Raw genomic sequence first — 25,270 nt, 5'->3', positions numbered from 1 at the left:
AATTCCATTCTTCTACTAGATCTAGACAAGGAGGACTATATTCATTGGTTTATCCATAATTATGCACCTGATCATACATATCGATTGCAATAAGACCCAATGAGAATTTGGTCTGTTAATGAAAATGTGTTGATACGAGGTTCAACTGATGTCACAGTCAACAAGATATTCCAACATAAGCTATGACCAATACTCTATAGGCTGTAGACAATGCGACTGAATCGGTGATTGAAAGCGGTGTTTGAACTTTGCTTTTGTGGTTTTAAAGTTTACAAACAAGAAAAGTCTATGCATCACTATCTTTATAGAACTAAAGATAATCTTATCTATTTTGACCTGGTTACTATCTATGTAGTGTAGTCAATGTACAAGTATATAGGAGACCAATGCTGTTGATTTACTACCTGTATCCTTTCCCATTTGCCCATGATTTTTCCGTTTTTGCAACTGGGAGAAAGCATGATCGAATAAGGCAGTGCGTGACACAATGTTAGTCATCGCGGGTACAGAAGCCGAGGGTGCGGCGAGAGAGTAGATTCAAATATACAAACGAATTCGTTACAACTAGCTAAAGGTTTTATTTTATTGATATCGGTTAAACAAGGAATAGACGGAGTCATGCCTAGATCCAGATAGATTTTCCAGAACGGAAAAAGAAATCCACCTTAGAATAATACCAAATATGGCTGTTTTAGGTCAGCGGCTGCCTCACGACCGTTGTATAGTTGATATTTTCTGCACGCGACACTAATAAAAGAAACGAGATGGGGAGGCAAACAAACACTGTCGGACTATAGAAAGTTTATTACGAATGTCCGATGGTAATTGACATAATAATTAGATTAATTAGATTAATTAATTAGATCATATTATTTTTGACTTCTGATACGTCAAAATGGAACACAAAAAACATTTTTAAATTTATCCGGTTAAATCCATCTCGTAAAAATAAAATAAATGATCCTATCAAATAATTCTCATTTATAAAAAATATGTTTCATTTGTTGTCACCTTTATTTATAGACATATACATATATATAGATACATGCAAATAAGGTTACAAAAAAAATATAAGCCGTGGCACATCTTTGACAGAATTTTCTCATTTGCCATTTCCCGCATTGACTCACATAGGAATGAATTTCCACAAATGAATCACAGGTAATTGATTATTAGTATTACTTGTTAGAAGTAGAAGTAATGAGTAGTGTGAAGACATACATATTTACAAACCTCTACATATCGTAACCGCCGCATCTGTATGGTAATGTATGGATAATGAGAGTTTGTCCGACGGATATTACCAGTTCTTTTCGTAAGCAAAGAAAATAATTTTATTTTTTTCTATTGTTTGAAAAAAGAAACTTTACGTCAATTAAAAAATAATTGATATGGTATAGGGCATCAAAAAAAAAAAAAGATAAAAAATAAAAATAAATTCTCCTCATGAGATGAATTTTTCAAAAATTTAAGTTACTTTTTTCTTGTTATATAAATTAAATCTTTAATCTCCATTTTTTAAAAAAGTATAAACTTTTTCATTTCTCTCTCTCTCTCTATCTATCTCGTATAAACTTATAACCAATCCCTCCTTCAAACCAAACCAATTAATTACATCCAGTATGTCATCAGATCTTGAAAAACATACTGATAAAAGTTCATCATTTGCTGGTTATGATAACGAAATAGTTCAAGATTCAATTGAAGTGACTCATCTTAATTTCATTGATAAATGGGCTCATAAACTTAACGCCGAAACTAAAGGTATTGAATTAGTAACAGATGAAGAAAAAACCGATACATCAATTTGGAATGCCGCCACAATGTGGCTTTCTGCCAATCTTGTTATTGCTACTTTTTCATTAGGTGCAATTGGTATTACTGTATTTGAATTAGCATTTGGTCAAGCTGTTTTAGTTATTATATTCTTTTCTGCCTTGGGTGTATTTTCAGTTGCATTCTTTTCATGTTTTGGACCAGTTTTAGGGTTAAGACAAATGATTTTATCCAAATTTTTAATTGGTGATATAACAACAAGAATATTTGCTGCTATTAATGTTGTTGCATGTGTAGGTTGGGGTGCTGTTAATATCATGTCAAGTGCACAATTATTACACATTGTTAACAATAATAGTTTACCACCTTGGGCTGGTTGTTTAATCTTGGTTGTTGCCACTATTTTAATTACATTCTTTGGATATAGAGTTATTCATGTTTATGAAAAATGGTCTTGGATCCCCAATATTGCTGTTTTCATTGTTATTATTGTTCAATTTGCCAGAAGTGGTAATTTCACCAGTGCACCATTTGAAGGTGGTCCAATTACTGCTGGTGGTGTTCTTAGTTTTGGTGGTACCATTTATGGTTTTGCAACTGGTTGGACTACTTATGCTTCTGATTATACTGTTTATCAACCACGTAATGTCAATTTATACAAAATCTTTTTCGCTATTTTCTTTGGATTATGGCTTCCACTTTTATTTACCTTGATCTTAGGTGCTGCTTGTGCTACTGGTATTAGTGCCGATCCTCGTTGGACTGAATTATATAATACTAATTCCATTGGTGGATTAGTTTATGCCATTATTGTTGAAGATTCTTTAGGTGGATTTGGACAATTCTGTTGTGTTATTCTTGCCATGTCTACAGTTGCCAATAATGTTCCAAATATGTATTCAATGGCATTATCTGCTCAAACTGTTTGGGAACCATTATCTAAAATTCCAAGAATTGTTTGGACTATTGTTGGTAATGCTGTTACTTTAGCTATTTCAATTCCTGCATTTTATAAATTTGAAAGTGTTATGGAAAATTTCATGAATTTAATTGCTTATTATCTTGCAATTTATGAATCATTAATGTATGCTGAACATTTTGTTTGGAATAAGGGGAAATTTTCTGCTTATGATTATGAAAATTATAAAGATAAAACCAGTTATCCAATTGGAATTGCCGGAACATTTGGATTCTGTTGTGGTGTTGCCGGGGTTGTCATTGGTATGGATCAAACTTGGTATGCTGGTGTTTTAGCTAGACAAATTGGATTAGGTGGGGATATTGCCTTTGAATTGGCATTTGCATTTGCATTCATTGGATTTAATATTGTTAGATACTTTGAAAAGAAGTATTACCGTTAAGACCCTTTTTATATTTAATTACACTGTATTTATAGAATTTTTGTATCATGTATTTATTTTTAATTTCACGTTAATGTTTTAGATCGATTTGTTCATTCAATAATTGTTGAAATATATCAATCAAGTTTTCAATTCCTTGAAGGATATTTTCATCATGACCTTGACCTTCTACATATTTTGCATGGGCGAAATCTATCAACTTTAATGCACTCAAGGGGGAATTCACGTTGTCTTGAGGGTTCTCATCATCCTCATCCTCATCCTCATCCTCATCTTCAATAATTGGAACATGAATCAAAGGATCCAACTCTTCATACATCTCGTCATCTCCATCCAACGCACCTGCCCATTTATTCAAATCATTTTCATAAATAAACAACAAGGATCCCGAGAAAATTCGAATCTCATAATCCAATAAACAATTATATAATAATTGTAATCGTTTATGAAAACTCAGTATCAATTTTCGAATCATAAATTGACCCTTTGGAAGTTTCCTTAAATGATGATCAAAATATAATGAAATGCCTTGTTTTATATTTTGAAGATCAAGTGATCTACCATAAAATTTATTAAATTCAAGATAATTCTCATTAATATTCTCTTGATTAACCGAAACTGAAGAATCATTCATATTTGAATATAATTCTCGATGTGGTTTTGAATCTGAATCACCATTATATATCTTCATTCCACATATACGGAAACTAAGTGATCCACTTGTAGTTGATTCCGAAACCTTTTGAAGTCTAGCAATTTTCTCAATTGGAGTAGTTTGATCATCAGTAAGTTTAGATCCAAGTTTAATATCTAAAATACTAGGATGTTTAAAACCATGATAACAATTATGTAACACAATATATTGTTTTTGGGAAGTAGTAGTAGATTCAATTGTAATATCACTATGAATCAGAGTATCTTTAGTTATATCACCTTGAGTTAATGTACCCATATATACAGGCATCCAATCTATTAATTTAGAACCCGGTAAATCATTTTCTGTTAAATTTGAATTATCTCTTGTTTGAGTTTGGGTATAAAAGTCTATTTCTTGTTGTACTGTTAATTTAATAAATAAAGATCCATCTTCTAATGTTAAACATCCATCATGACCTGCTGCTTGATGTTTAGAAGGGACATACATCTGGGGATTAAGTGATGTCATTAGTTTGACATTAAATAACGGAACAATGGAAGAAATGAGGGGGGGGGAGGGAGAACAACAATTTCTAACTAAAACTAAAGCTAGGGCGGTAGTTACAACTAATTTGTGAAGCCAACTATTTACGTTGAAATTTAAAAGATAAATAATAATTTAGATATTATATTAATTTATATTTAGTAGAGTGGGAAGATATCGTGTAAAAATATAAATCTTGATTACATAATCAAATACATTTTTTTCAAATGACGATTTTAAATAAATTTTGTCTGCTGTTATTGAAATTTATTAAGGCATACATTCACCACTTTTAACATAGCCCATACGAGGAAGAAAAAAAAAAAACAACCGAGCAGAGCGCTTGCTAAATTAATTTAATCGACACATAATTATTCATACTCTCAACTATAGAACAAAAGAGAGAGAACAGAGACAGAGACAAAGACAGATATATATATAGATACAATAATTCAAAATGAGTAATCCATACAAACGAAACCAATATCCTCAGAATGATTCATATGAAATGAGTAACTATAATAATGGTAAATATAATTCATCAAATGAAGATGATTTTGTTCAATTTATGAATGAAATTCAAGATATTAATTCTCAATTGGATCATTATTCAAACATCATTAATCTTATTAAAACAAAACAAAGAAGTTTCTTACAAGAATTAGATTTAAATGATGAAGATACTCAATATGATTCTCAACAAATTGAATCACTTGTTAATGAAGCTCAATCGTTACAATTAGAACTTAAATCCCGTATCAAGAATGTTCAAACCCAAGCTGCAGTACAATCCCGTGATCAAACCAAACTTGATCAAGCTGAAAGTTGTAGAAAAAGATTCTTAGACTTAATTCAAGAATATAGATTGATTGAAAGTCAAAATCGTGAACAAACTAAAGTCCAAGCTGAAAGACAATATAGAATCGTTAAGCCAGATGCTAGTGAAGAAGAAGTTAAAGCAGTAGTTGAAGAAGGAAGTGAACAATATTTCCAACTGGCTTTATTACAATCTAATAGAAGAGGTGAAGCTAGAACAGTATTGAATGAAGTTCAAGTTAGACATCGTGAATTATTGAAATTAGAAAAAACAATGGCTGAATTAACTCAATTATTTCATGATATGGAAGAATTAGTAATTGAACAAGATCAACCGATCCAACAAATTGAAGAACAAATCGATACTGCACAACATGATATTGAACAAGGGGTTGGTCATACTAATAAAGCAGTTAAAAGTGCTAAAGCAGCAAGAAAGAAGAAAATGTGGTGTTTCTTTATTTGTGTTCTTATTCTTGTCATTATTGGTGTCATTTTGGGTGCATATTTTGGTACAAGATAGACTATTACTACTATATATATATCAAAGACCAGGAACCTTTACTTTATTTTTAATATTTTGTGTTAACTTTTATAGTCTCCCTTCTTACTTACTTACTTTCTTAATTATTGTTATTTTAATAAAAATGAAATATTCATTAAATCTGAATCTTTTTCAAAGAAACACGACATCTGTAAATAAATCAAGGCGAGTTTAATTGTTCCATATTCGTGGTTGTAATGTTTACCGCAAAAGGCTATTTGTCTTTTTTTTTCATTTTGTGTTTAATTTAATTAATCTAAATAAATTCTAACTTCTGACAGACAATTGTTGTATTTGAAAAAAAAAATAAAATCGCGGTTCCAGATCTCTCTCTAGCCACTACCACCTGTCATTATGTACAAAACTTTTTATTTATTTAAATTATTATCTTTTGGGGTTACTATGAATAGAAATTATTAAGATATGCTACAAGAGTAGTCCATATTCAGTTACTGATCGAAGGAACATGTCTAAGGGAGATTCTTATACTTACCCATCATTTATCTTGTTTTGATTTATTGTATGTAGATTAGTTTATTTAAATTGTTAATTAAGATTTCGCACTTATTGTAAATTCCCACTATAAAATTTGGCAGCCAATTCTTTTTTTTTTTGGCAGCAAATGCATCGACTAGTAACACTAAAGCATATACCATGAAGAAATCAACCACATGGCAAAACTTAAAGAGAAAACTTTCAACAAAAGGAACTTCCCGTGGATATCGAGACAATTTCCAACTAGAGGAACAAGAACAACAAGAAGCACCAGTAGAAGATGATACCTCATTAGAAGATGAATTAACTGAAACAGTACAAACAATCAATTCAAGAAAAAGCCGCTGGAGATCATTTTCAAGGAATGCCATCAAACCCAATATGATCATCAATAACATAGAATCCAATCTGATTTCAAAAAATAAGAAAAAGGAACCCCTTCGTCAATCCTCTACTGAATCAGGAATGTCATCAATATATCCAGTATTACCAACTACATTACAAGTGTTGAACGAAGTGGAAAGAGGCCCCACAATTCCCATTAAGCTTGGTCTGTATTCCGGGATACCCATGAGTAGAACTATCATTGATGAACTGTCAAGGATGACATTTGAAGGTTCCATAGCTCGTCATAGACTCTTGGGACAAAACCAATTATTATATCATGTTTGGCATGTTTGGAAATATGGAAATGATCTGGCAGCAAAAGTTCATCTTGTAATTGATAATGAAAATGATTTAAAACCATTCTTGGAGGAATTATCTAATGAGGACGATTATAAATATTGTTTAATGAGAGCTGCGAGTGTTCCTAATTTGGATCTTTATAAGAATGGTTATCTTATTCGATTAAAAATAAATAAACATAAAAATCAGGAAGATTTAACTCATTTCTATTCATTTGTTACTGAACAGATTCTTAAGAATAATATTTATGTTGAAGGGTTAAAAATTGGGATATTTGGAATTACATATTGGAAAAGAGGACAAAATAGAGATTTAGGATTATGGGTTCATCCAATTATGGAAGGTACATTTGATATTGTTCGCCAAGCAAAGAGATTAGTGGGAAGTATGACTCGATATCTATGTGACGACATCTTCTCCAAGCTTACCGTGATTGACTCCAATACCTATTCAAGGAAAGTCATTTATAACCCTTGGTATAAAAAACGAGCTTGGTTCTAACAAGTACTGTATGTAAGTTTTCTATAGAGATTTAGCTAATAAGCTGGCCTGTATTAAAGAATATCAAACATGGAGAGAGAGATATATGTGTAGCCCGCCTCTCACCAAACTGTCTATTTCTTCACCATCGTTGAACTCCAAGGCAAATTCTTCGCAGCCTTCCCCTAACCAAATCAAGTTCTACCATTACCACAATTTAATCCATATCGAATGCTTAAACTTATTCTTCCATTTACCCTTCTTCTTGTATCTTGCTGGCTCAAACTGTGATCAAGAATAACGAATAAGAGAAATATACCCCAGATATAAAGATCATTGAATCTTTGAAATAAACATAAACTAACCTTTGGTGGGAACAGGACGGTAAAATCTACAGCTCGATTTCTCTTTCAATAACTTCTACTCTTAGGTACCCCTGTATTAGCACAATTGGAAGAGCAGATTCATGGTTATATATTCGAAGTCACGTGAATAATTTTAGTCGCTCATCTCTCTTCGCTCGCAGAGATTTTTTTTGGTGCGCGATGAGATGTGATTTCCTTAGTGAAAGAAAAAATTAATTTTTCATTTTAATTTAATCTGTTTATTCTTATACTATATAGATACAACTAAACAAAGAACAAATCATGGGTAAGATAAAGAAGAAGGGAACATCAGGTAATGCCAAGAACTTCATAACCAGAACACAAGCTGTTCGTAAATTACAAGTTTCATTAGCTGATTTCCGTCGTCTTTGTATCTTCAAAGGAATTTATCCTCGTGAACCAAGAAATAAAAAGAAGGCCAACAAAGGATCAACTGCTCCTGTTACTTTTTATTATGCTAAAGATATTCAATACTTATTGCATGAACCAGTATTGGCTAAATTCAGAGAACATAAGACTTTTGCTAAGAAATTACAACGAGCATTAGGTAGAGGTGAAGTTAGTGATGCTCAAAAATTGGAAATTAATCGACCAAAATATACTTTGGAACATATTATTAAAGAAAGATATCCCACATTTTTAGATGCATTAAGAGATATTGATGATCCTTTAAATATGTTATTTTTATTTGCTAATATGCCTGCAACTGATAAAGTAAGTACTAGAGTTACTAAAGAAGCTGAAAGATTATGTAATCAATGGTTAGCTTATGTTGCTAAAGAAAAGTTAATTAAAAAAGTATTTGTTTCAATTAAAGGGGTTTATTATCAAGCTAATGTTAAAGGCCAAGAAATTAGATGGTTAGTTCCATTTAAATTCCCGACTAATATCCCAACAGATGTTGATTTTAGAATCATGTTAACCTTTTTAGAATTTTATTCAACATTATTACATTTTGTTTTATACAGATTATATAATGATTCCAATTTGATTTATCCTCCAACTATTGATATTGAGAAATTGAAAGGAATTGGTGGATTATCATCTTATGTTTTACAATCTAAAGAACAAGGTGTTGGTGCTTTATTACCCCATGAACAAAAGAAACAACAACAAGAAGATGACGAAGCTAATACTGAAGAAGGAAAAGAATTATCTCAAGATGAACTTTCTAAAGCCATCAAAGCTGATGAAGATGTTGAAGAAGAACAACAAGAAAATGGACAAGAAGATGCATCTGCTAATGTCGAAGAAGTTGAATTGGATGAATTCGAAGCTACTAACAAAACTACTGGTGATTTATTATCTCAACCTTCCAAATATGCATCTCCAACATCTAGTTTATTTTCTAAATTCATCTTTTATGTTGGTCGTGAAGTTCCTTTGGATATTCTAGAATTTTGTATCTTATCAAGTGGTGGTTCAATTGTATCTGAAATTGCTTTGGATGAATTAAAATTAAGAGATCCTGTCGCATTTAAGAAATTGGATTTATCTAATATTACTCATCAAATTATTGATAGACCTAAGATTTTACAAAAAGTTGCTGGTAGAACATATATTCAACCACAATGGATCTTTGATTGTATAAATAAGAGTGAATTATTACCGGTGAATGCTTATGCTCCTGGTGAAACTTTACCTCCACATTTATCTCCATGGGGAGATGCTGGTGGATATGATCCAGAAGCAAAGGCTGCTCAAGAAGGTGCCGAAGAAGAAGAAGAAGAAGAAGAGGAAGAAGAAGAGGAAGAAATTGAAGTAGATGAAGAAGATGTTGACAAAGAAGAAGAAGAGGAGGATGAAGACCTTAAGGCTCAAAAAGAATTAGAATTGGAAGCTGCTGGTGTTAAATTCTCGGAAATTAAAGAACCTTCTTCCAAGAAATCTAAAAAGAGATCTGCTCCAGAAGATGAAGAAGCTGAAGAAAAGGAATTGAAGAAGATTATGATGACTAATAAACAACGTAAGTTGTATAAGAAGATGCAATATGGTATTGAAAAGAAAGAAGCTAGACAAGATGAATTATCCAAGAAAAGAAAGAAGATTGAAAAGACTAAAGCTGAATTGGATAAGTTGAATAAGAGCAAATCAAACAAGAAGTCTAAGAAGTAGTAAGTTGATTTGGTTTATAGATGTCTTTTGTATATTAAAGTAAATAATCGTAATAAAATTAGAAAAGTAAAGATCCTCCACTCTGTATCCTCCACCACTATTGATACATACATAGTTTAAAAGTAACTGTAATTCAACATCCAAAAACATACTTAGTTACATAAGACGCTTCCCAAACCTTAGTAGTGTGTGGGTTTTGGAAGCGTCTTAATACAACTAAGTATGTTTCTGGATGTGTATTTACAATTACTTTTAAACTATGTATAAATCAAATTAGTCTTAATAAAATTAAGACTTGTTGAATATTGTTGGGGTTGGTGATGATTATTATTATTATTATTAAACTAACTAATTAGCTAACTAAGATATAAGGGACTTCGTCCTCCTTATATAGTTCTCAAATCTCAAGTTTCTCAGATGGAATAATTGCAGGGCTTTCTTAAATATATCTGTTAGATATTCCTAGAACTCATTTCTTCTGCTTTTTGGTGGAGGCATAGCGAAAAAGTATTGAAATTTTTTTTATCAAATCACTTCGTATAGAACATGTCCCAAGGTAAAATCATAGGACAAATGTTAACTAGAATTGTAAGAAGATCCTCGGTGGTATCTATACGACAAACCAAACGGTTTATATCAACATTACAAACCAAGCAAGAAATAGAAAATTTCGTTAATAATTCAACTTGGTCAGTCAAAGAGTTAATTCAACAAAATGATGAACTTATGAAAGATATTCAAATTGATTCCAAAACAATACGAAAGATGTTAAAATTGTCAGGATTAAGACTACTGGATCTTACTCAAGAAAGAGAACAAGAATTAATATCATCATTAAAATCACAAATGGTTTTTATTAATCATTTATATAAGAATGAAGGGGAACGGAAAGAAATATATTCCAGTAATGATTCTATATTTAGATTGATTGCATCTGATCATATTCCTGAAGAACCATTGAGTTTGGATAAGTTATTGAAACAGATTGAAGATCTTCCCAATACGATTGATCCGGAAAAGGGTGAAATTGAAGGTTCATTTGCAATTAAAGATATAAATCCAAGAAATGATAAATTCTTTACAATTAGAACTAAATAATACATGTATATATGACTACTTCCTGGCTAGTACTACCCGTGAATCCATGTACATTCTATCAGGTATTTCCAATACGAATAAATTCTTCAAGAAATCTTGTAATTTAATTAAATCTTTAATTCCATGATTAATTTGTTCAACATCAGTTGATTTGGGGATATTTATATAAACTTTAATTTGGAAATTATTTGATTCATCTAATAATTTCAATTTGATTTTGGCTGGATCAGTTTGAGCATCAGGAGCATCATCTCTAATTAATACTTTAAATATTTCAATTATAATATCTCCATGGAAAAATCGGATCCCTTTTATCCAAAATTGATTTATAACTTCATATCCTAAATCCTGTAAGAATAAAAGAAATGATGATCTTCTTTGTTCAAGTTCAAGGGCTTCGGCGGCAGTAGTGTCGTTGTTGTTGTTAGCTTCCTCGACTTTTTCGTCGACTTTATCACCTACAGGTTTAGACTCTTCTTGTTTAATTGATACTTCTTGTACTTCTTCCTGTTCGGGAGAGTCTATTTGTATTAGATCATCTAAATCATCAAGTTTAATTTCTTCCTTGTTATCCACTACTACTTCCTTTTTAAGCTCAGTTAAAGGAATATCATCATCATCATCATCATCATCATCATCAATATCAATTGGAATCACATCATTAACAGGAATTGGATCTTCCGTTTTAATGGGAGGTGGAGGAGGAGGAGGGTCAATTCTTGTATGGGTATGTATTAAAGTACTTTCATATATGGTTTGTTGACAACAGCCCTGAGTTTTCCCGGCAATTGGTATATCACTAATTTGTAATGTCCAAACTCGTTCTTCTGGATTGTCGTCACTAAATAATCTTCTTGCCCAAACTGGATTCCCAGTATCATCATTTAATAAGATGGGTTCACTTATATCCAATGATTCATCTCTCCAATGGGTTGTACATTTCATATAATATTGTTCTATTTGATTTACTTTACCTGGTTCAAATTTTGGTTTAAAAGTTTGATTTGGTTTTGTTGTTAGAGTATATGTTGATATTGGTTGTGGTGATAATAAACCAGTTAATGCTTGTAATGTAGCTAATGTTTGTAGGTAGTTGGAATGAGGTATAGATGATACCAATGACAATTGATGGACCATCGCAATCACTAGTTGTTTATTGTACTATACAGAGTAAAGAAGAGTAGAGTGAAAAACTCGAAAGCGCAGGGCATTTTATTTTTCTAAGTAACTAAGCTTATATATATACACAGTAACACTAACCATTTCTATATCTGTTTCTTTGATTCTTGTTCAATTTCTTCTGGAGTTCTTGTATCTTCCATGAACGCAACAACAACATAACCAATCAATACAACATTTGCCATTAAAGCTGCAACCCCTCCACTCACTATGGAATTATTATTAAATAAATATTGACATAAGAAGAAGGTGACAATTGGTAATATTATCATAGCACCGGTAAAGAACATCAATTTCTGAACGACTGATCTATATACAGATATGTTAGTAAGTATGCCTAGGGCAGTCAGCCTCCCCCTCCCAATTGGAGATTTTGGATTTAACAAGGATGCTTGATCCATAGTCATTTTGTTAAAATCATTTTTGCAATTAGGGATACTGTAATGATAAAAAATGAACACATACCTTGGAATATCTGGCATTGGCATTGTCTATATATTATTTGTTCTTAATTATTGAATATGAGTCTATCCTATAAGTCTTGGTAGAAGAGAGTAATCATAATCGAATATCAACAGTATGAGAGCGTCTTTATAAAAAGTTAAGAACCCTCGGAAATATTTTTCAAATAAAAAAAAAAAGTCAAGTCACGTGGGATACATAAATTCCGGTAGTTGAAGATTTCCAGTAGCATATTGACAATTCTTTTAATATAGAATGAAAGGATCTCCATTATCAAAAAGGTAAAGAAGTGACTTTCCTGGTTTCACCAAATATATCTATTTAAGTCTAATTATAGCATTTTATAGTAAAAGTTTCTGTGAATAATAATAAGCATACAATTCTTCATTTGAAAATTGGTTTCCCTAATAAATGCATTCAAAATATCAATCAAATTGAACTCCCAAAAAAAAAGATTCCATTTTCTTCATTTAACTATTCCATTAATCTATCCTCCAGTACCCACCAATTTGCATAAACACAATGAAGTTTCAAGGATTGAATCTATTAGCATCTACATTATCAATTACATCTTTAGTAAATGCATTTTCAGATACTGCAATTTTCTATTCTAATAATAATAATCAACTATCATTAAACACTAATGATTATATAATTGAATCTAAATCCATTGCCCCATTAGTATTACAATATAGTGAATCCGTATGTTCTCAACAAGACAGTAACAAACAATTGTATATTTATAGAGTTAAACAATTATCCAAAGGAGATACTACCGACTACGATGGATTCATATTAAATCATGTTCATTATCCATCGGTTGACGATTTACATTTTGAAATCAGTGAATCATGTGTTGTTAAATATGGAAGTGATGAACAAGACTCCAATGCGAATGTTATTATTATTGACGTTGAAGATGATCAAATTCATACAATTGATGAATTTTTAAACAAAGGTCATGAAAATTTGATTATTCAAGGAAATCCAAGTTTTAAACATCATAAAAAGTTAAAACAATTTGCTAATGATTTAAATGAAATGTTGGATGATTATTTCCATCATGGTGATGAAGAAGACGCTGAACTTCATAAGAGAGATGAAGACGTTGACGATAACGAACAGCTTGAACAAGAAATTGAAGATGATTTTAGACAAGCTGAATCATTAGTTAATGGTGAAAATGATGAACCAGTTACTATCTTTGATAAACCAATTGCTATAGCCCAGACTAATCAAACTAAAGTTAACAACTTATTTACTAAATATCAATTCTTTACTTCTGGTATTTGGCTGGGTATAATTGTTTCATTATTATTATTGTCAATTTTATATGTTGCTATTCAATGGCTTGGCGCTTTAGAAGTTACTTATTCATCATTTGAAAAACAAGTTGATTACGATAAAAAGAATGAGTAGACTTTAGTGGGTTTGTACTTTTTATTTATATATTATAAGTAATCTACACAAGTGTTTTTAATAAACATATGGAATGATTTTATAAGGAACTCTCTTTTTATATTCTTCCCAATCTTTACCATATTTACCAGCACATTTAGCATCATCTCTAATTTGTCTATGTAATAACAATGATCCAAAATAAACCACATAGAAATAAGTCAAAGGAGTTTGGAATCCAGTTGGTAAACACCAAGACCAGCCAATTAACCAATCACCCAAATAATTAATATGTTGAGATAGTCCCCACCAGCCATCAATCAATAATTTAGATCCCGTCTTTGTTGGTATACTCTTCAAATGATTCAATTTCCCTTGTCTAAAATCTGATTTTTGTTTATTAGCTGATCTAAAGATATAAAATCCAATAATTTTAATTGCCAAAATTAAACATAAATTAAATTTACCCAATATAATTTCATTGCCTGGAATAGTTAAATATCTAGCTTGTAAAGAATATGCCCATGGGACCCAAGCTAAATCTCCAAAACTAAGCATAAACCCAAACCCATCAGTAGTAACATCAATCATAGTTAATAATCCATCTTCATTCAATACTCCATCAAATATATAAAATGCTTGTAAAACATTCACCAAAATCAACGAATCAGTAACCTGTCCATTATTGGTATGATATTGTTGATGAATACATGATAAATTGATCAAAAGCCATAATAACATTCCTGGACGTAATTCACAAAATAATTTAATATCCCAATTTCCAATTCTTGGGTTTAATTCACGACCAATAAACCAATCATAGATTGGATTCCCCGTGTTTCCATTCACCGAAAGAACACGTTCATTAGTTTTGAACCCATTAGGTTTACGTAATGGAATAAATGAAATTAAATAAACAAATACCGCTAACATAAATGAAAAAATTATCGTAACAATAGTTAATTCTAATTGATTATCATAAATAAATTGTAATTCCGGTAAATAATAACCCTCCGATTGATATAATCTCCCCAATATCAATACAATCAATGTCGATGACATAGCCATTCCATTAATTTTATATTCTAATCTTGTCCCATCGCGTAATTCAACCCCATGCATAATTTTCCCAGGTAAGATATGATCTAATCCCACCAATACGAAAAACCAACTCAAATAAACGATCCAACATGATTTATTAAAACATAATTCAATCCACGCTTGTTTGGATTGCGGGAGCTGGGCAACGATGGCCGGTATATCGAGATTTATTCCTTGAAGGGAATAGGTTTCATTGGTTACTAATGCAAAGAAGGTGATTAAGATTGGTAATCCAATAGTTATGCCTATTGCACCTGGAAGTCCCGAAAATTCTCGATGCTTAGTATGGGGGTTTAATTTAGTGAATGCCATCTGGATGTACAGTTCTGGTTAGGATGGTTGAAGTATGTCCCGGGTTTGAAATTCCTATTTATATATGAATCGATGGTGGTGGTGAGGTCCGTTTTATTTTATTTTTTTTTGATTTTTTTTTACGACGGGGCCCCGTTTTACGATTTTAAACGATCGTTTTGTTTTTCTAAACGAAACATCGAAGAAAACTTAACTAATAATTACTTTCATTCACTGAAGTTAGCTACTCGGGTCGGATGAGCCACTGAGAAGATAATTCTGAAGCCCTTCTGGTTTATGAGTATCTCCCAAATAGAACACGACTGCGATTTTGCACTCACTTAATTTAAATAATTCTACTCTTATGAACTACAAAAATCAAACACTACAGGACTCTTTACTCGCACCGAGCGAGGTTTTGGTGGTGCGGAGACCACCAATATCCCACGATACAACAGGTACGGGGCTACGAACACCTAGATCCAAGGCACCCCAAAATCCGCAAAGCGGACAAGTGCGTTGCTCCGATGGAGTGTTAAGGGGTTTTCTATATATGAGTGTGTATAGGTAATCTATACGGTTTTAACCATTTCTTGTAAAAAAAAAGGTGTTGGCCAGAAGATCCTTGTAAGAACATGAGTGTTTCTACTAGAATTATGTGCTTCTTCCTATTCTCATCCTCTATTGTAAACTCATTACCATTGTAGTTCGTGTAGAAAATGTCATCTCGGACACAAGATTTCTTGCCTAAAGCCCCCCCCTCTCCCCCCAGCCACTCCAATAAAGTTCTACTTGTGCCCAGAAAAAGCATAATCCAATAACAATCAAGATGAATCCTTTTTAAGACAACATGTTAGAAAAACAATCAATTCTTTTTCTTAAAACCTCTCTTTTCCTTAAACCGTGGCAAGAAAAAAAAAACCTTGGGGTAAAATTGCAACCAAAAACTTAATTGGACCAACAAACGTTTTTATGCTGGCGCTAAGGGCAAAGGACCGGATGTCCGATATTTCAAAGGGGTTTTAATAATTTCAAGGGGGTGAGATAGAGAGAGATTTCAACATCCGAGACGTGTGGGTGTGGAAATAGTGAGGTCTGGAATCATGCGATTTTTTTGCTTTTTTTGTTAGTGTGTGTAAGATGACCTAGATCTCTAAAAGTTTAGATTTGTTGGTTTTAGCAACCATATCGTTGCATATTATTTATTTTTAGAATAAGTTTGATGTCAAAAAGAAGCAGAATTTTTGAGATACAGTACTAAGTAACTACATGTCATGGAACTATTGTTTACTTATCAACAGATCTTCTATGAAACCAGTGGTTGTTAAGAATGATCTAGACTATTTAAAGTTATAATAACCCACTAACCAGCAACCTTATGAAATTATTATTATTTTTTTCCCATCACGTTGTAAATAAATAAAATATGCAACAGATCGTTTCGATCGCATTAATTATTATTGCGTTAAAAAATAATTTATTCAATTACATTTCCTAATTGGGTTAAATTAACACGTCTATTTTCAAAACAAAAAAAAAGCTTGATTATCAAAATTGAAAAATTTTCAAATTTTACATACAACCGTTGAAGAAGCATACATAATGTCAAATATTACCCCATATTTTAAACTTTTCTTTTGATAATAAATGGAAATTAAGATCCCCTGCTTGCATTTACTTTTCATCTGGTAAATGAGATCGGGAGGATTACCCGTAAATACCAGAGGATGTTGGTACAAGTATGATTCGGCGTTCAGCTGCAATTGATCTCAAGATCGAATAGAATTGAATGCAAGGGAACAAACCAAGAAAATAAATGTCAGTTGACGAATGAATATGGGACGTTTTCTTCAAGTGTAACCTTGGCTTTACTCTGTGATCCGGGTTTAGTAAATGCTACATAACCATTTCCTAATGCAATTTCTCACCTCAAAGGGCGGAATAGGGGGGAGCAATTGAGAATGAGCAAAAAAAAAAAGTGAGAGAAAGAGAGAAAAATCTTAGCCTCATAGTTTCTTATTGTATACCCCTGCTGGTAAGTTAAAGTTTTCCCCTCGGCATTTCTTACAACGACCAAGGAACATAAAAATTGTGGTTGGTTCTTTTGCTATCTCTCGATTGAACTAATCAATAAAGGTGTGTATTACGTCATATCCGTATGCTTGTATCTTTATAGTCTCGAATCGTTAAATATTGCCTGTTACAGAAACCTAATTAAATAATAAATTAGACAATTTATTATTTTGTTTTTTTGTTTGCTTTTGAAATTATGCCTAATCATTGCTCTCTCACCCACCGTTTTATTCCCACACCCAAATATCTATCTATTGTAACTAAACAAATAGTATTTTAATTGTTTTATCATTTACAAACAAAGACATTATATTAACACATGCCAGAAATGTCCATAAGTAGCAGTCTTAGCACCGTAATTGGCCGTTGCCGTTGATGAAACCGGACAAAGAAAATTGAAAATTTTAATTATAACATCTGAAGAATTTTAAGTTCTTTTTATTTTTTTTTTTATTTTATTATTTTTTTTTTTCAATATTTTTCAAATGCTACATGTACAATTTAAATTCACACGTACTTCTGTCTCTCACTGTCAATTTTTTTCTCTCTCTTCCGTCCTTCCTTCCTTCCATTTATTTATATTTTACAGATATCCCACCCCAAATTGAATTTAATTAATATAAATTTTACTTTTTTTAAGAAGGAGGTATTATTAGTTACATTCAGTTAGAATTAGATAGAGTAGAACTAAATCACCACTAAGAAGTTGAAGCCAATTTAACCCAAAATTCCCTTCATTCACTCGTTACGTTCAAAATTTATTAGAAATTTCAATTCTCACTCACTCACTCACTCATTCCCCTCCCACCTTATAAGTTAGTTAGTGAGCACTACAACCAAACCAGACCAAATATAAACTTCCACTCAATTGTCACAAATTTATTCATTGTGATTTTTAATAACTGGATTATTAAATTTCCCCATCTTGAATAAATTGAAAGTTTTTTAAGTTTATTTGATTTTACTTTCCATTTTGAATTTTTTTCTTTGGGGCTACAATATAAAATACAACGTTACATGTATTCTCAACCATTATATGATCAAGCATACCCTGTGCTAACTCCAGTATCAATTCCAATTATTATGTCCGATAAACATAACTATCATTATTTACCCCATTCATCTGGTTCACATCCAATAGATCATAACTTACATCCAATTCAAAATCATCAAAATCATCAAATTCAACACCAAATCGTCAATAATAATGGACCTACTCCAATAGTAGTAGAAGAATCAGCATCGCCACCTCCAGCTCCACCGGTGAAAAGAAAAAGAGGAAGACCTCCAAAACCCGATTCGTTATCAAATAAGATAACAACTACTATAAATATTAATGTCAATACGTCTCCATTAAGTAATAGTCCCTCGGCTGAATCTAATTCCAATCTGATGGTTAAACAAGGTGCTCCTGATTTTTTCACTCCATTAATGAGAGTATCACCAACTACTAGATCAACTAGAAGAAAACGTAAGAATTCAACTGCTTCATCATTAGGGAATTCACCCATGTTAGCTAAGAAATCAAAATCTATGAGTAGTCATGGTCATGGTCATACTAACCCATTGATTACTCCATTATCTTCAGTAGCTGCTGAACGATCATTGGATACTCCTCATCATCATTATCATCCAATCAATTCAAAAGTCATGGAAAACATCTCATTGATTACTCAATCGAATGAGACGGCCGCTGGTCATCCTGGACATGTTGCTTATTTCGATGCTACACCTCCATCAGCTATTCAACAGAATTTGTCTAGTTCTCCTCCAAGAGTGGAAGGTACGATGATGATGGTTCCTAGATTACCTACAGAAATGCATCAGCAAGGGGTAATACCTTATGATAATTATTTACCAGTATCTTCTTCCTCCTCCTCGTCATCACGTAAATCGTCAACCAAGGAATCTCCCACGAAATCAAACTTATTACCTGCTGCTTCCCTTTCTGATAAAGCTACAAAGAAGAGTAATACCGGGGATGATCAAAAGAAAGCAAAATCATGTGATACTAGCGGCTCTTCACAAGATTTCCTGTTGAGATTAATGATTGATGATCTGGGTAAGGCAATATTATCTAGTGATTTCTTTGCTACTCCTCCAAATAGTAGCAGTGCTCTTACTGTTGCTGCTAGTGGAGAATCAAAACTGGGCCCACAAGAAACAACAGAACAACAAGAAAAAACTTGGGTTCCAAAATTAGTTCATTCAAATTCTGTTATTGGAATTGAATCAATGGCACACCTTCAACAATTACAACAAGATCAAGAAGAGCACCCTCCTCCCCCTTTAAGAAGATATAATTCTGATATAACTGGAATCTTACCCCAAATGACTAATTCCACCCCATATATGTCGTCACAACAACAATTATCTACAATTGCTGAAAATATCTTCATACCACAAACTCCAAAGGATTCATTAAGTAATTATTTGAATACTTCTTCTAATATTGGGTCAACTGGATTAACCCCTATATTCAATTTAACTCCACAATTTAATTCATTGATGTATTCAATGATGAATTTAAATAGTCCAAAAAGGACAACTAATTTAAATGGTGCTCATTTAATTAATCAAGATTTCTTTATATCTCAACAATCACAATCACATCCTCCTCCAATAATGCATCAACAGCAATATCAACAACAGCATCAGATGATGTCACATCAGCATCTGCAACAGGAGCAGCTCCAAGCAGATGCTGGATTAGAAGTAGTACGCCCACAAGTACAAAATACAACACAACAACAACAACAGCAATTGGGCATTAAGAAAGAAGGCGGAGAAACTGTAAACATAACCGATTTGATCAATGATAATGGGCATAATAAAGAAAATATGCCTAGTGGTGGTGCTGGTGCTGGTGGTACCAATGGGTCAGGTGATAGTTCCGAATCTACTTCATCAAGTGAAGATTCAGGAGATGCGAGGTTGGCGTTAAAGAAGATTATTCATGTTAATACAAAACAAACAAATTAAACTAAACGGCGCATTCTAAGTATGACTTTATGTATTATATTCCATTCCGGCGGGGTCGGGGGTTCAAGGTCTATCCATATTACGTTTTTATTTCTTTTCATACATTTTTTTCATATTCGTTGATTTTTAAAGTACAATATATATAAATAAATTATCTTTCTAGACAATTACCTACGTTTTGCGATAATAATGTTCTTGAATGTACTATAAAAAAACGTGTCTTATAACTAATAGCAATTTACAATAAATAAGACAGCAAGAATAGACTAGGCGTTGTGGAGAAAGCCGAAGTCACGTGAACTGATAGGTGTAAAAAGATTTGGTGGGGAATGAATTTTTTAATGTGAGATTTGTTTTATTAAAACACCCGAAGGGCAAAAAAAAAAAAAGATTTGCCTCCCCCTTCTTTTTGTTTTGCTATTTTTAAGTGTACACCCCCCCTCCTCCCTCCTTATCTTTGATTACTTTTATATAAAGGGAAGAAGAGAGAAGAAGGAAAAGTAGAGTAAAGTATATACGCAGACATAATATATAGGTTATACAATGACAGCAGGAACTTGTGTTAATACTATAAAAGTATTAGGATTTGGATCACTTGGATTATTATCATCATCATTAATTTATCAAGCATTAAATAAGATACCAGATTTAATAACTAAAATATCAACCAATTCAATTTCAACATTTCATGAAACATCATCTAAAGTATATCAATTCATTTGTAATTCAAGATTAATTAATATTACTTTAAGTGTATTCAGTACTGGATTATTTGGATTAGCTTATTCTTATAGTCCAAATTCTGCAAAACATCCTTATTTGATTTATTCTGCTATTGGTGCACCATTAAGTTTAATTTGTGTTTATTATCAAGGTTTAAATCACGAGAAGAAGATTTTAAAAACTAAATCAAATAAAAAAGTTAAGAAGGTAAAAAAGCCAGAGCAACCACCAGCACAACAAGTAGAAGAAGAAGTGGTTGCTAAAGTTGTATCTCGTGATGACGATTTAGGTAAATCATATGTTCATCTTTCTGATGAATCTGGTACTTCCACCCCAACTTCATTACAACTTTCTCCAGAAGTTACTCAAACTGCTGCTGCTGCTGCAACTCACGTAGAAGAAGAGATTTCTATTGATGAAGAAGTTGAAGAAACTTTAGTCAAGAAGGAATTTGTTCAAGATTTGGAAAGTATTGAATCAGGTTATCGTATTGGTGCAATTGTTTCTAGTGCATTTGTTTTACTTACTTCGATTGGTTTGATTGGTGATCTCTATTTATTGTAAATAATTTTATTATAGTTTAACTTCTTTTTTGTTTTAAGTAATATGTTTAAAACATAAATATTGTTTAAGTAATTAATAAATACATATCCATATATACATACATCACTTCTAACATTGGACATGGCCATTCATTTACAAGTTGCTTTCTCTGTTCTCGGTGTTTGCAACAACACAACCCAAAGCAGGGTAACCCTCCAATGTTGTGTTTTTGAAAAAAGTACACGACACTTTTGATCATTCAAAAAAAAAAAATAAACAACCAAAACATCCAAACACCCATCATTTACGTACCAACAATTATACAATCAACTTTTAAACATCCAAACATTATCAATTCAGTTTTTGCAACCAAAAAAAAATTACAAAGAAGTAAAATGAGTTACCACTCGTTATCATATGAAGATACAGTAACACAAGCTGCTGCTGAAGCAGCTGCAGCAGCTGCAGTGGTTGCCGCTACACAACATCATCACCAACATCATCATCATGCTCAACAATATCAATTTGAATCCAGAAATATCTTTGTGGATCAAGATGAAAAATCAATCATATTTACAATCCCTTACACAGAACCATATCGTGAACGATATCGTAATTTGATTATCCAATACGGTGGGATAGTTACGGACAACCCAACTCCGACCACCATTTATTTGAATAATGATGAAAATGCTGGTCCTCATACTGTTCGATTGAATTATATTGATGATTGTGTTAACAGAAATCGATTACTTCCATTAGATGGATATGTGAATGGTGTTCCTATTACAGTTGGAGGTGCAAGTGTTGCCATGCAACCCACTACTGCTACTGGCCTGAAGAGACATAATCGATTCACTCCTGAAAAAGATGAATTTATACTTAAACGAGTTAGATTAAATCCAAGATTTAGACATTCACATAAATTCTTTAACGAATTGGCTCAAGAAGATATTTTGAGAGGTCATACAGGGAATTCAATTCGGGCAAGGTTTAGGAAACATTTAGAACCAAGATTGGAATTTGTTTATAAATTGGATGCAAATGATAAATTAATTAAAGATAAAATTACGGGTCAATATATTAAATTAGGGATTGATGAATTACCAGATACATTAAAACAAAAATATACCGCTGAGGATGATTATATGCTTTGTCGGGAAGCAAAGGATTATATTTTAGAAAAAGGGATCCAAGTAGATTTAGAAAATGATCTTGTGGTATTACCATATACTTTTTATAGTAGAACTTATAGAAAGAATCCAAAACATAGTTTACATTCTTGGAGAGATAGGTTTAGAAGATATGTTACTCCTGGCATGATTCCACAATATATTGCATATTATGAAGAATGTATCCAAAAGGGAGAAGAGCCAAAACCGTTATTAAAACTTAGTCAATATGAGGGTACTGTTATATCCAGGCCCGCAACAAAAGCTAAACCAATTCCCAAGAGAACCAACAAAGAACCACAACCTTCATCTAGTGGTGTGCATGTGAGTGGTCTGGTTGCTAGTTCACAAATCGATGAATCAGCTTTGAATATTGATGATGAGTTAATATCTAAACATGCCGGATTTGATAGAATCGAAGTACCAAAATTACAAGAAACATTTGTGGATGAAGAAGAAGATTCTCAACTGACAACACAATTAAACGAGCAATCCTCACATCTCACCGAATCTCAATTCCCTCTTCAATTAAAGTATGTTGATCATACAACAGGGTTAAACGACTTACTTTTCCGTGAAAGTTTTCAATATATCAAAAGTGGAAATGTCAGTATCAAAGTCCATGAAGCAATTGCCAATGTTCAAGATGTGGTTGAGATCTTCAATAAATTAAAACCAATTGGATTTACTGAAACTTTAATCAGTCATATTGTCTATGCTACCTGCGCCGATATTTCACTTATACCCGATGTTTGTGAACGTTTTACCCAGGGAGTTAAGGCGGTAATTTCGGGGACGGAGGAAAATACATCCATGTATCAACTATTGGAAATTGATGATATGCCGGGTGTTTGGACAGCTCTGCAGGATGAAAAATTATATACCGAAAGAGAGGTGGAATTATTAGATCATCATACTACTGATCATTTATTATTTAGGAAAAAGTTCTTGAATGATATTCGTAGACAGGAATTTGGGTTTGATTCACCTAGTTGATGAACGAAGATGGGAAGAATCATTTAGGTATGAAATTGCTTGAATCTGAAGCAACTTCTTTCATCAAGAGGAAAGCGACAGCCAGGGACGGACAATGTTTTATTTATTGTGCAAAGCAAGGAAGTAATGTATATATGCATTCTTCATCAAAGGTGGTATTATCTGATTTTTTAGAAACTTACTTTACTTGACATTTATAGTATGAAGACAATCAATAAATCTATGAAGATAGAGGCTAGTTTGCCACTTTCCATCTCATTTGCCGTTAATTAGAGAGTATTTCCGAATCTCGTACAGGATTGAGCTTTTTTTTAGGTTTTATTATATTATGTTCAAATCAAGCTTATCAACAACCATAAACCCATTTTTTTAAAAAAATTTTAAAGGATTCCATTATAAACGATACCTTGGTAGATCTTCAACTTACAGAAAGAATAACAGCAAGTACAGTTATCTTGCTCATAATCAACGTAGACACTGCTCGATCGTATACAGTAGTAGTTGGCATAGCATAATCCAGAATCGCCGGAACAAGACCCTCTAGTTCGGGAAAAGATTTCAGCAACAGGAGCGGACCACGAAATGATGATTACAACATCGGGACGTAAATCGAGTGTTGGTTGTCCAACCTGTTAAAGAGGAAGAATATATAAATACAGAAGTTATTTAGAAAGCGTAACTGAATAGAACGACAATTTTTTTTATTCTTTTCTAGTATAAACAAGCTATAGTGTTATATAAATCGTAAAAGCCGTCAAGAAGAAATTGAAATCATAAAATAACATTAATAAAAGCAAGCATTGCAACGAGAACGTGAAGACTTTTAGAATTTGCTCCATCGTCATATTCTTGAGGAATTGGAGCGGTGTGCGATTCCAGAATAGTGTCAGTGACAACACTTACAGTAACATCTGGAACATCTGGAAGTATTGTTGAAGTACGAACAACCNATAAACAATGATAGTTGTAGATTCAGTTGCAGAAGTTGGGACAGTGATTGTTTCAACAGTGGTGCATGGAACAGTAATGGTGGTGACATAGGTGTCAACGGTAGTAGTTGTTAAAGTACTTGAAGTTTGTACACTGGTTAATGTCAAAGTCCTTGTTGAAACTTCTGTGATAGTTTCTGTGGATCCACCAGTATCTGTTGTAATAGTTAATGTAGTAGGATATTCAGTAGTGATGACTATTGTTGTGGGGATACTAGTTGAGCAGATGGTGGTGATTGTTTTAGTTGTTGTCAAAGTAGTTTCAATAGTAGAAGTACCAGTGATTGTAGTTGTAATAATTGTTGTAGACGTGACATCACTGGACTCGGTGCTGGTAGTTTCAGATTGAGGCTGAGTTGAAGTAATAGTATCAGTTGTAGTAACAGTATCAGTTGTAGTGGTTGTAGTACTTGACTCTTCTGG

At 32.5% G+C, this 25,270-nt stretch overlaps 14 protein-coding genes across 14 annotated transcripts; 9 read left to right on the top strand and 5 right to left on the bottom strand. All coding sequences in view use genetic code 12, as the record gives it.

The window, feature by feature from the left end:
* Nucleotides 1-1,622: 1,622 nt before the first annotated feature.
* FCY21 (purine-cytosine permease) lies at nt 1,623-3,137 on the top strand (the record flags this gene model as incomplete). The annotated part of the gene is made up of 1 exon (XM_049408897.1): nt 1,623-3,137. The coding sequence occupies one exon, from the start codon at nt 1,623-1,625 to the stop codon at nt 3,135-3,137; it is 1,515 nt and encodes a 504-aa protein (XP_049266651.1).
* A 70-nt stretch (nt 3,138-3,207) lies between these two features.
* On the bottom strand, nt 3,208-4,281 carry IPK2 (inositol polyphosphate multikinase; the record flags this gene model as incomplete). The annotated part of the gene is made up of 1 exon (XM_049408788.1): nt 3,208-4,281. The coding sequence occupies one exon, from the start codon at nt 4,279-4,281 to the stop codon at nt 3,208-3,210; it is 1,074 nt and encodes a 357-aa protein (XP_049266650.1).
* A 493-nt stretch (nt 4,282-4,774) lies between these two features.
* On the top strand, nt 4,775-5,656 carry SSO2 (syntaxin; the record flags this gene model as incomplete). The annotated part of the gene is made up of 1 exon (XM_049408680.1): nt 4,775-5,656. The coding sequence occupies one exon, from the start codon at nt 4,775-4,777 to the stop codon at nt 5,654-5,656; it is 882 nt and encodes a 293-aa protein (XP_049266649.1).
* A 675-nt stretch (nt 5,657-6,331) lies between these two features.
* J8A68_000051 (uncharacterized protein) lies at nt 6,332-7,360 on the top strand (the record flags this gene model as incomplete). Its single annotated transcript, XM_049408570.1, has 1 exon — nt 6,332-7,360. One exon carries the CDS (start codon nt 6,332-6,334, stop codon nt 7,358-7,360), a length of 1,029 nt encoding a protein of 342 aa, XP_049266648.1.
* A 626-nt stretch (nt 7,361-7,986) lies between these two features.
* Nucleotides 7,987-9,840, top strand: PES1 (mRNA-binding ribosome synthesis protein; the record flags this gene model as incomplete). Its single annotated transcript, XM_049408459.1, has 1 exon — nt 7,987-9,840. The coding sequence occupies one exon, from the start codon at nt 7,987-7,989 to the stop codon at nt 9,838-9,840; it is 1,854 nt and encodes a 617-aa protein (XP_049266647.1).
* A 546-nt stretch (nt 9,841-10,386) lies between these two features.
* On the top strand, nt 10,387-10,938 carry J8A68_000049 (glutamyl-tRNA(Gln) amidotransferase subunit F; the record flags this gene model as incomplete). The annotated part of the gene is made up of 1 exon (XM_049408348.1): nt 10,387-10,938. The coding sequence occupies one exon, from the start codon at nt 10,387-10,389 to the stop codon at nt 10,936-10,938; it is 552 nt and encodes a 183-aa protein (XP_049266646.1).
* Nucleotides 10,939-10,953: 15 nt separating this feature from the next.
* Nucleotides 10,954-12,075, bottom strand: MED18 (Med18p; the record flags this gene model as incomplete). Its single annotated transcript, XM_049408238.1, has 1 exon — nt 10,954-12,075. One exon carries the CDS (start codon nt 12,073-12,075, stop codon nt 10,954-10,956), a length of 1,122 nt encoding a protein of 373 aa, XP_049266645.1.
* Nucleotides 12,076-12,203: 128 nt separating this feature from the next.
* J8A68_000047 (uncharacterized protein) lies at nt 12,204-12,599 on the bottom strand (the record flags this gene model as incomplete). The annotated part of the gene is made up of 2 exons (XM_049408127.1): nt 12,204-12,426; nt 12,583-12,599. 2 exons carry the CDS (start codon nt 12,597-12,599, stop codon nt 12,204-12,206), a joined length of 240 nt encoding a protein of 79 aa, XP_049266644.1.
* A 502-nt stretch (nt 12,600-13,101) lies between these two features.
* On the top strand, nt 13,102-13,998 carry ABG1 (Abg1p; the record flags this gene model as incomplete). Its single annotated transcript, XM_049408017.1, has 1 exon — nt 13,102-13,998. One exon carries the CDS (start codon nt 13,102-13,104, stop codon nt 13,996-13,998), a length of 897 nt encoding a protein of 298 aa, XP_049266643.1.
* A 57-nt stretch (nt 13,999-14,055) lies between these two features.
* Nucleotides 14,056-15,390, bottom strand: ERG24 (delta(14)-sterol reductase; the record flags this gene model as incomplete). The annotated part of the gene is made up of 1 exon (XM_049407906.1): nt 14,056-15,390. The coding sequence occupies one exon, from the start codon at nt 15,388-15,390 to the stop codon at nt 14,056-14,058; it is 1,335 nt and encodes a 444-aa protein (XP_049266642.1).
* A 3,069-nt stretch (nt 15,391-18,459) lies between these two features.
* On the top strand, nt 18,460-20,424 carry J8A68_000044 (uncharacterized protein; the record flags this gene model as incomplete). The annotated part of the gene is made up of 1 exon (XM_049407796.1): nt 18,460-20,424. One exon carries the CDS (start codon nt 18,460-18,462, stop codon nt 20,422-20,424), a length of 1,965 nt encoding a protein of 654 aa, XP_049266641.1.
* Nucleotides 20,425-20,967: 543 nt separating this feature from the next.
* Nucleotides 20,968-21,711, top strand: J8A68_000043 (uncharacterized protein; the record flags this gene model as incomplete). Its single annotated transcript, XM_049407686.1, has 1 exon — nt 20,968-21,711. One exon carries the CDS (start codon nt 20,968-20,970, stop codon nt 21,709-21,711), a length of 744 nt encoding a protein of 247 aa, XP_049266640.1.
* A 374-nt stretch (nt 21,712-22,085) lies between these two features.
* On the top strand, nt 22,086-23,858 carry J8A68_000042 (RAP1; the record flags this gene model as incomplete). Its single annotated transcript, XM_049407575.1, has 1 exon — nt 22,086-23,858. The coding sequence occupies one exon, from the start codon at nt 22,086-22,088 to the stop codon at nt 23,856-23,858; it is 1,773 nt and encodes a 590-aa protein (XP_049266639.1).
* Nucleotides 23,859-24,757: 899 nt separating this feature from the next.
* On the bottom strand, nt 24,758-25,270 carry J8A68_000041 (uncharacterized protein; the record flags this gene model as incomplete). The annotated part of the gene is made up of 1 exon (XM_049407466.1): nt 24,758-25,270. A coding segment is annotated over one exon (513 nt), but the record flags the coding sequence as incomplete, so codon positions are not given.

The sequence above is a fragment of the Hemisphaericaspora subhashii genome (assembly GCF_019202705.1).
Source record: "Hemisphaericaspora subhashii strain CBS 10753 chromosome Unknown scaffold153, whole genome shotgun sequence".
Classification (NCBI taxonomy): Eukaryota; Fungi; Ascomycota; class Pichiomycetes; order Serinales; family Debaryomycetaceae; genus Hemisphaericaspora; species Hemisphaericaspora subhashii.
This window is presented reverse-complemented; position numbering and strand designations above follow the sequence as displayed.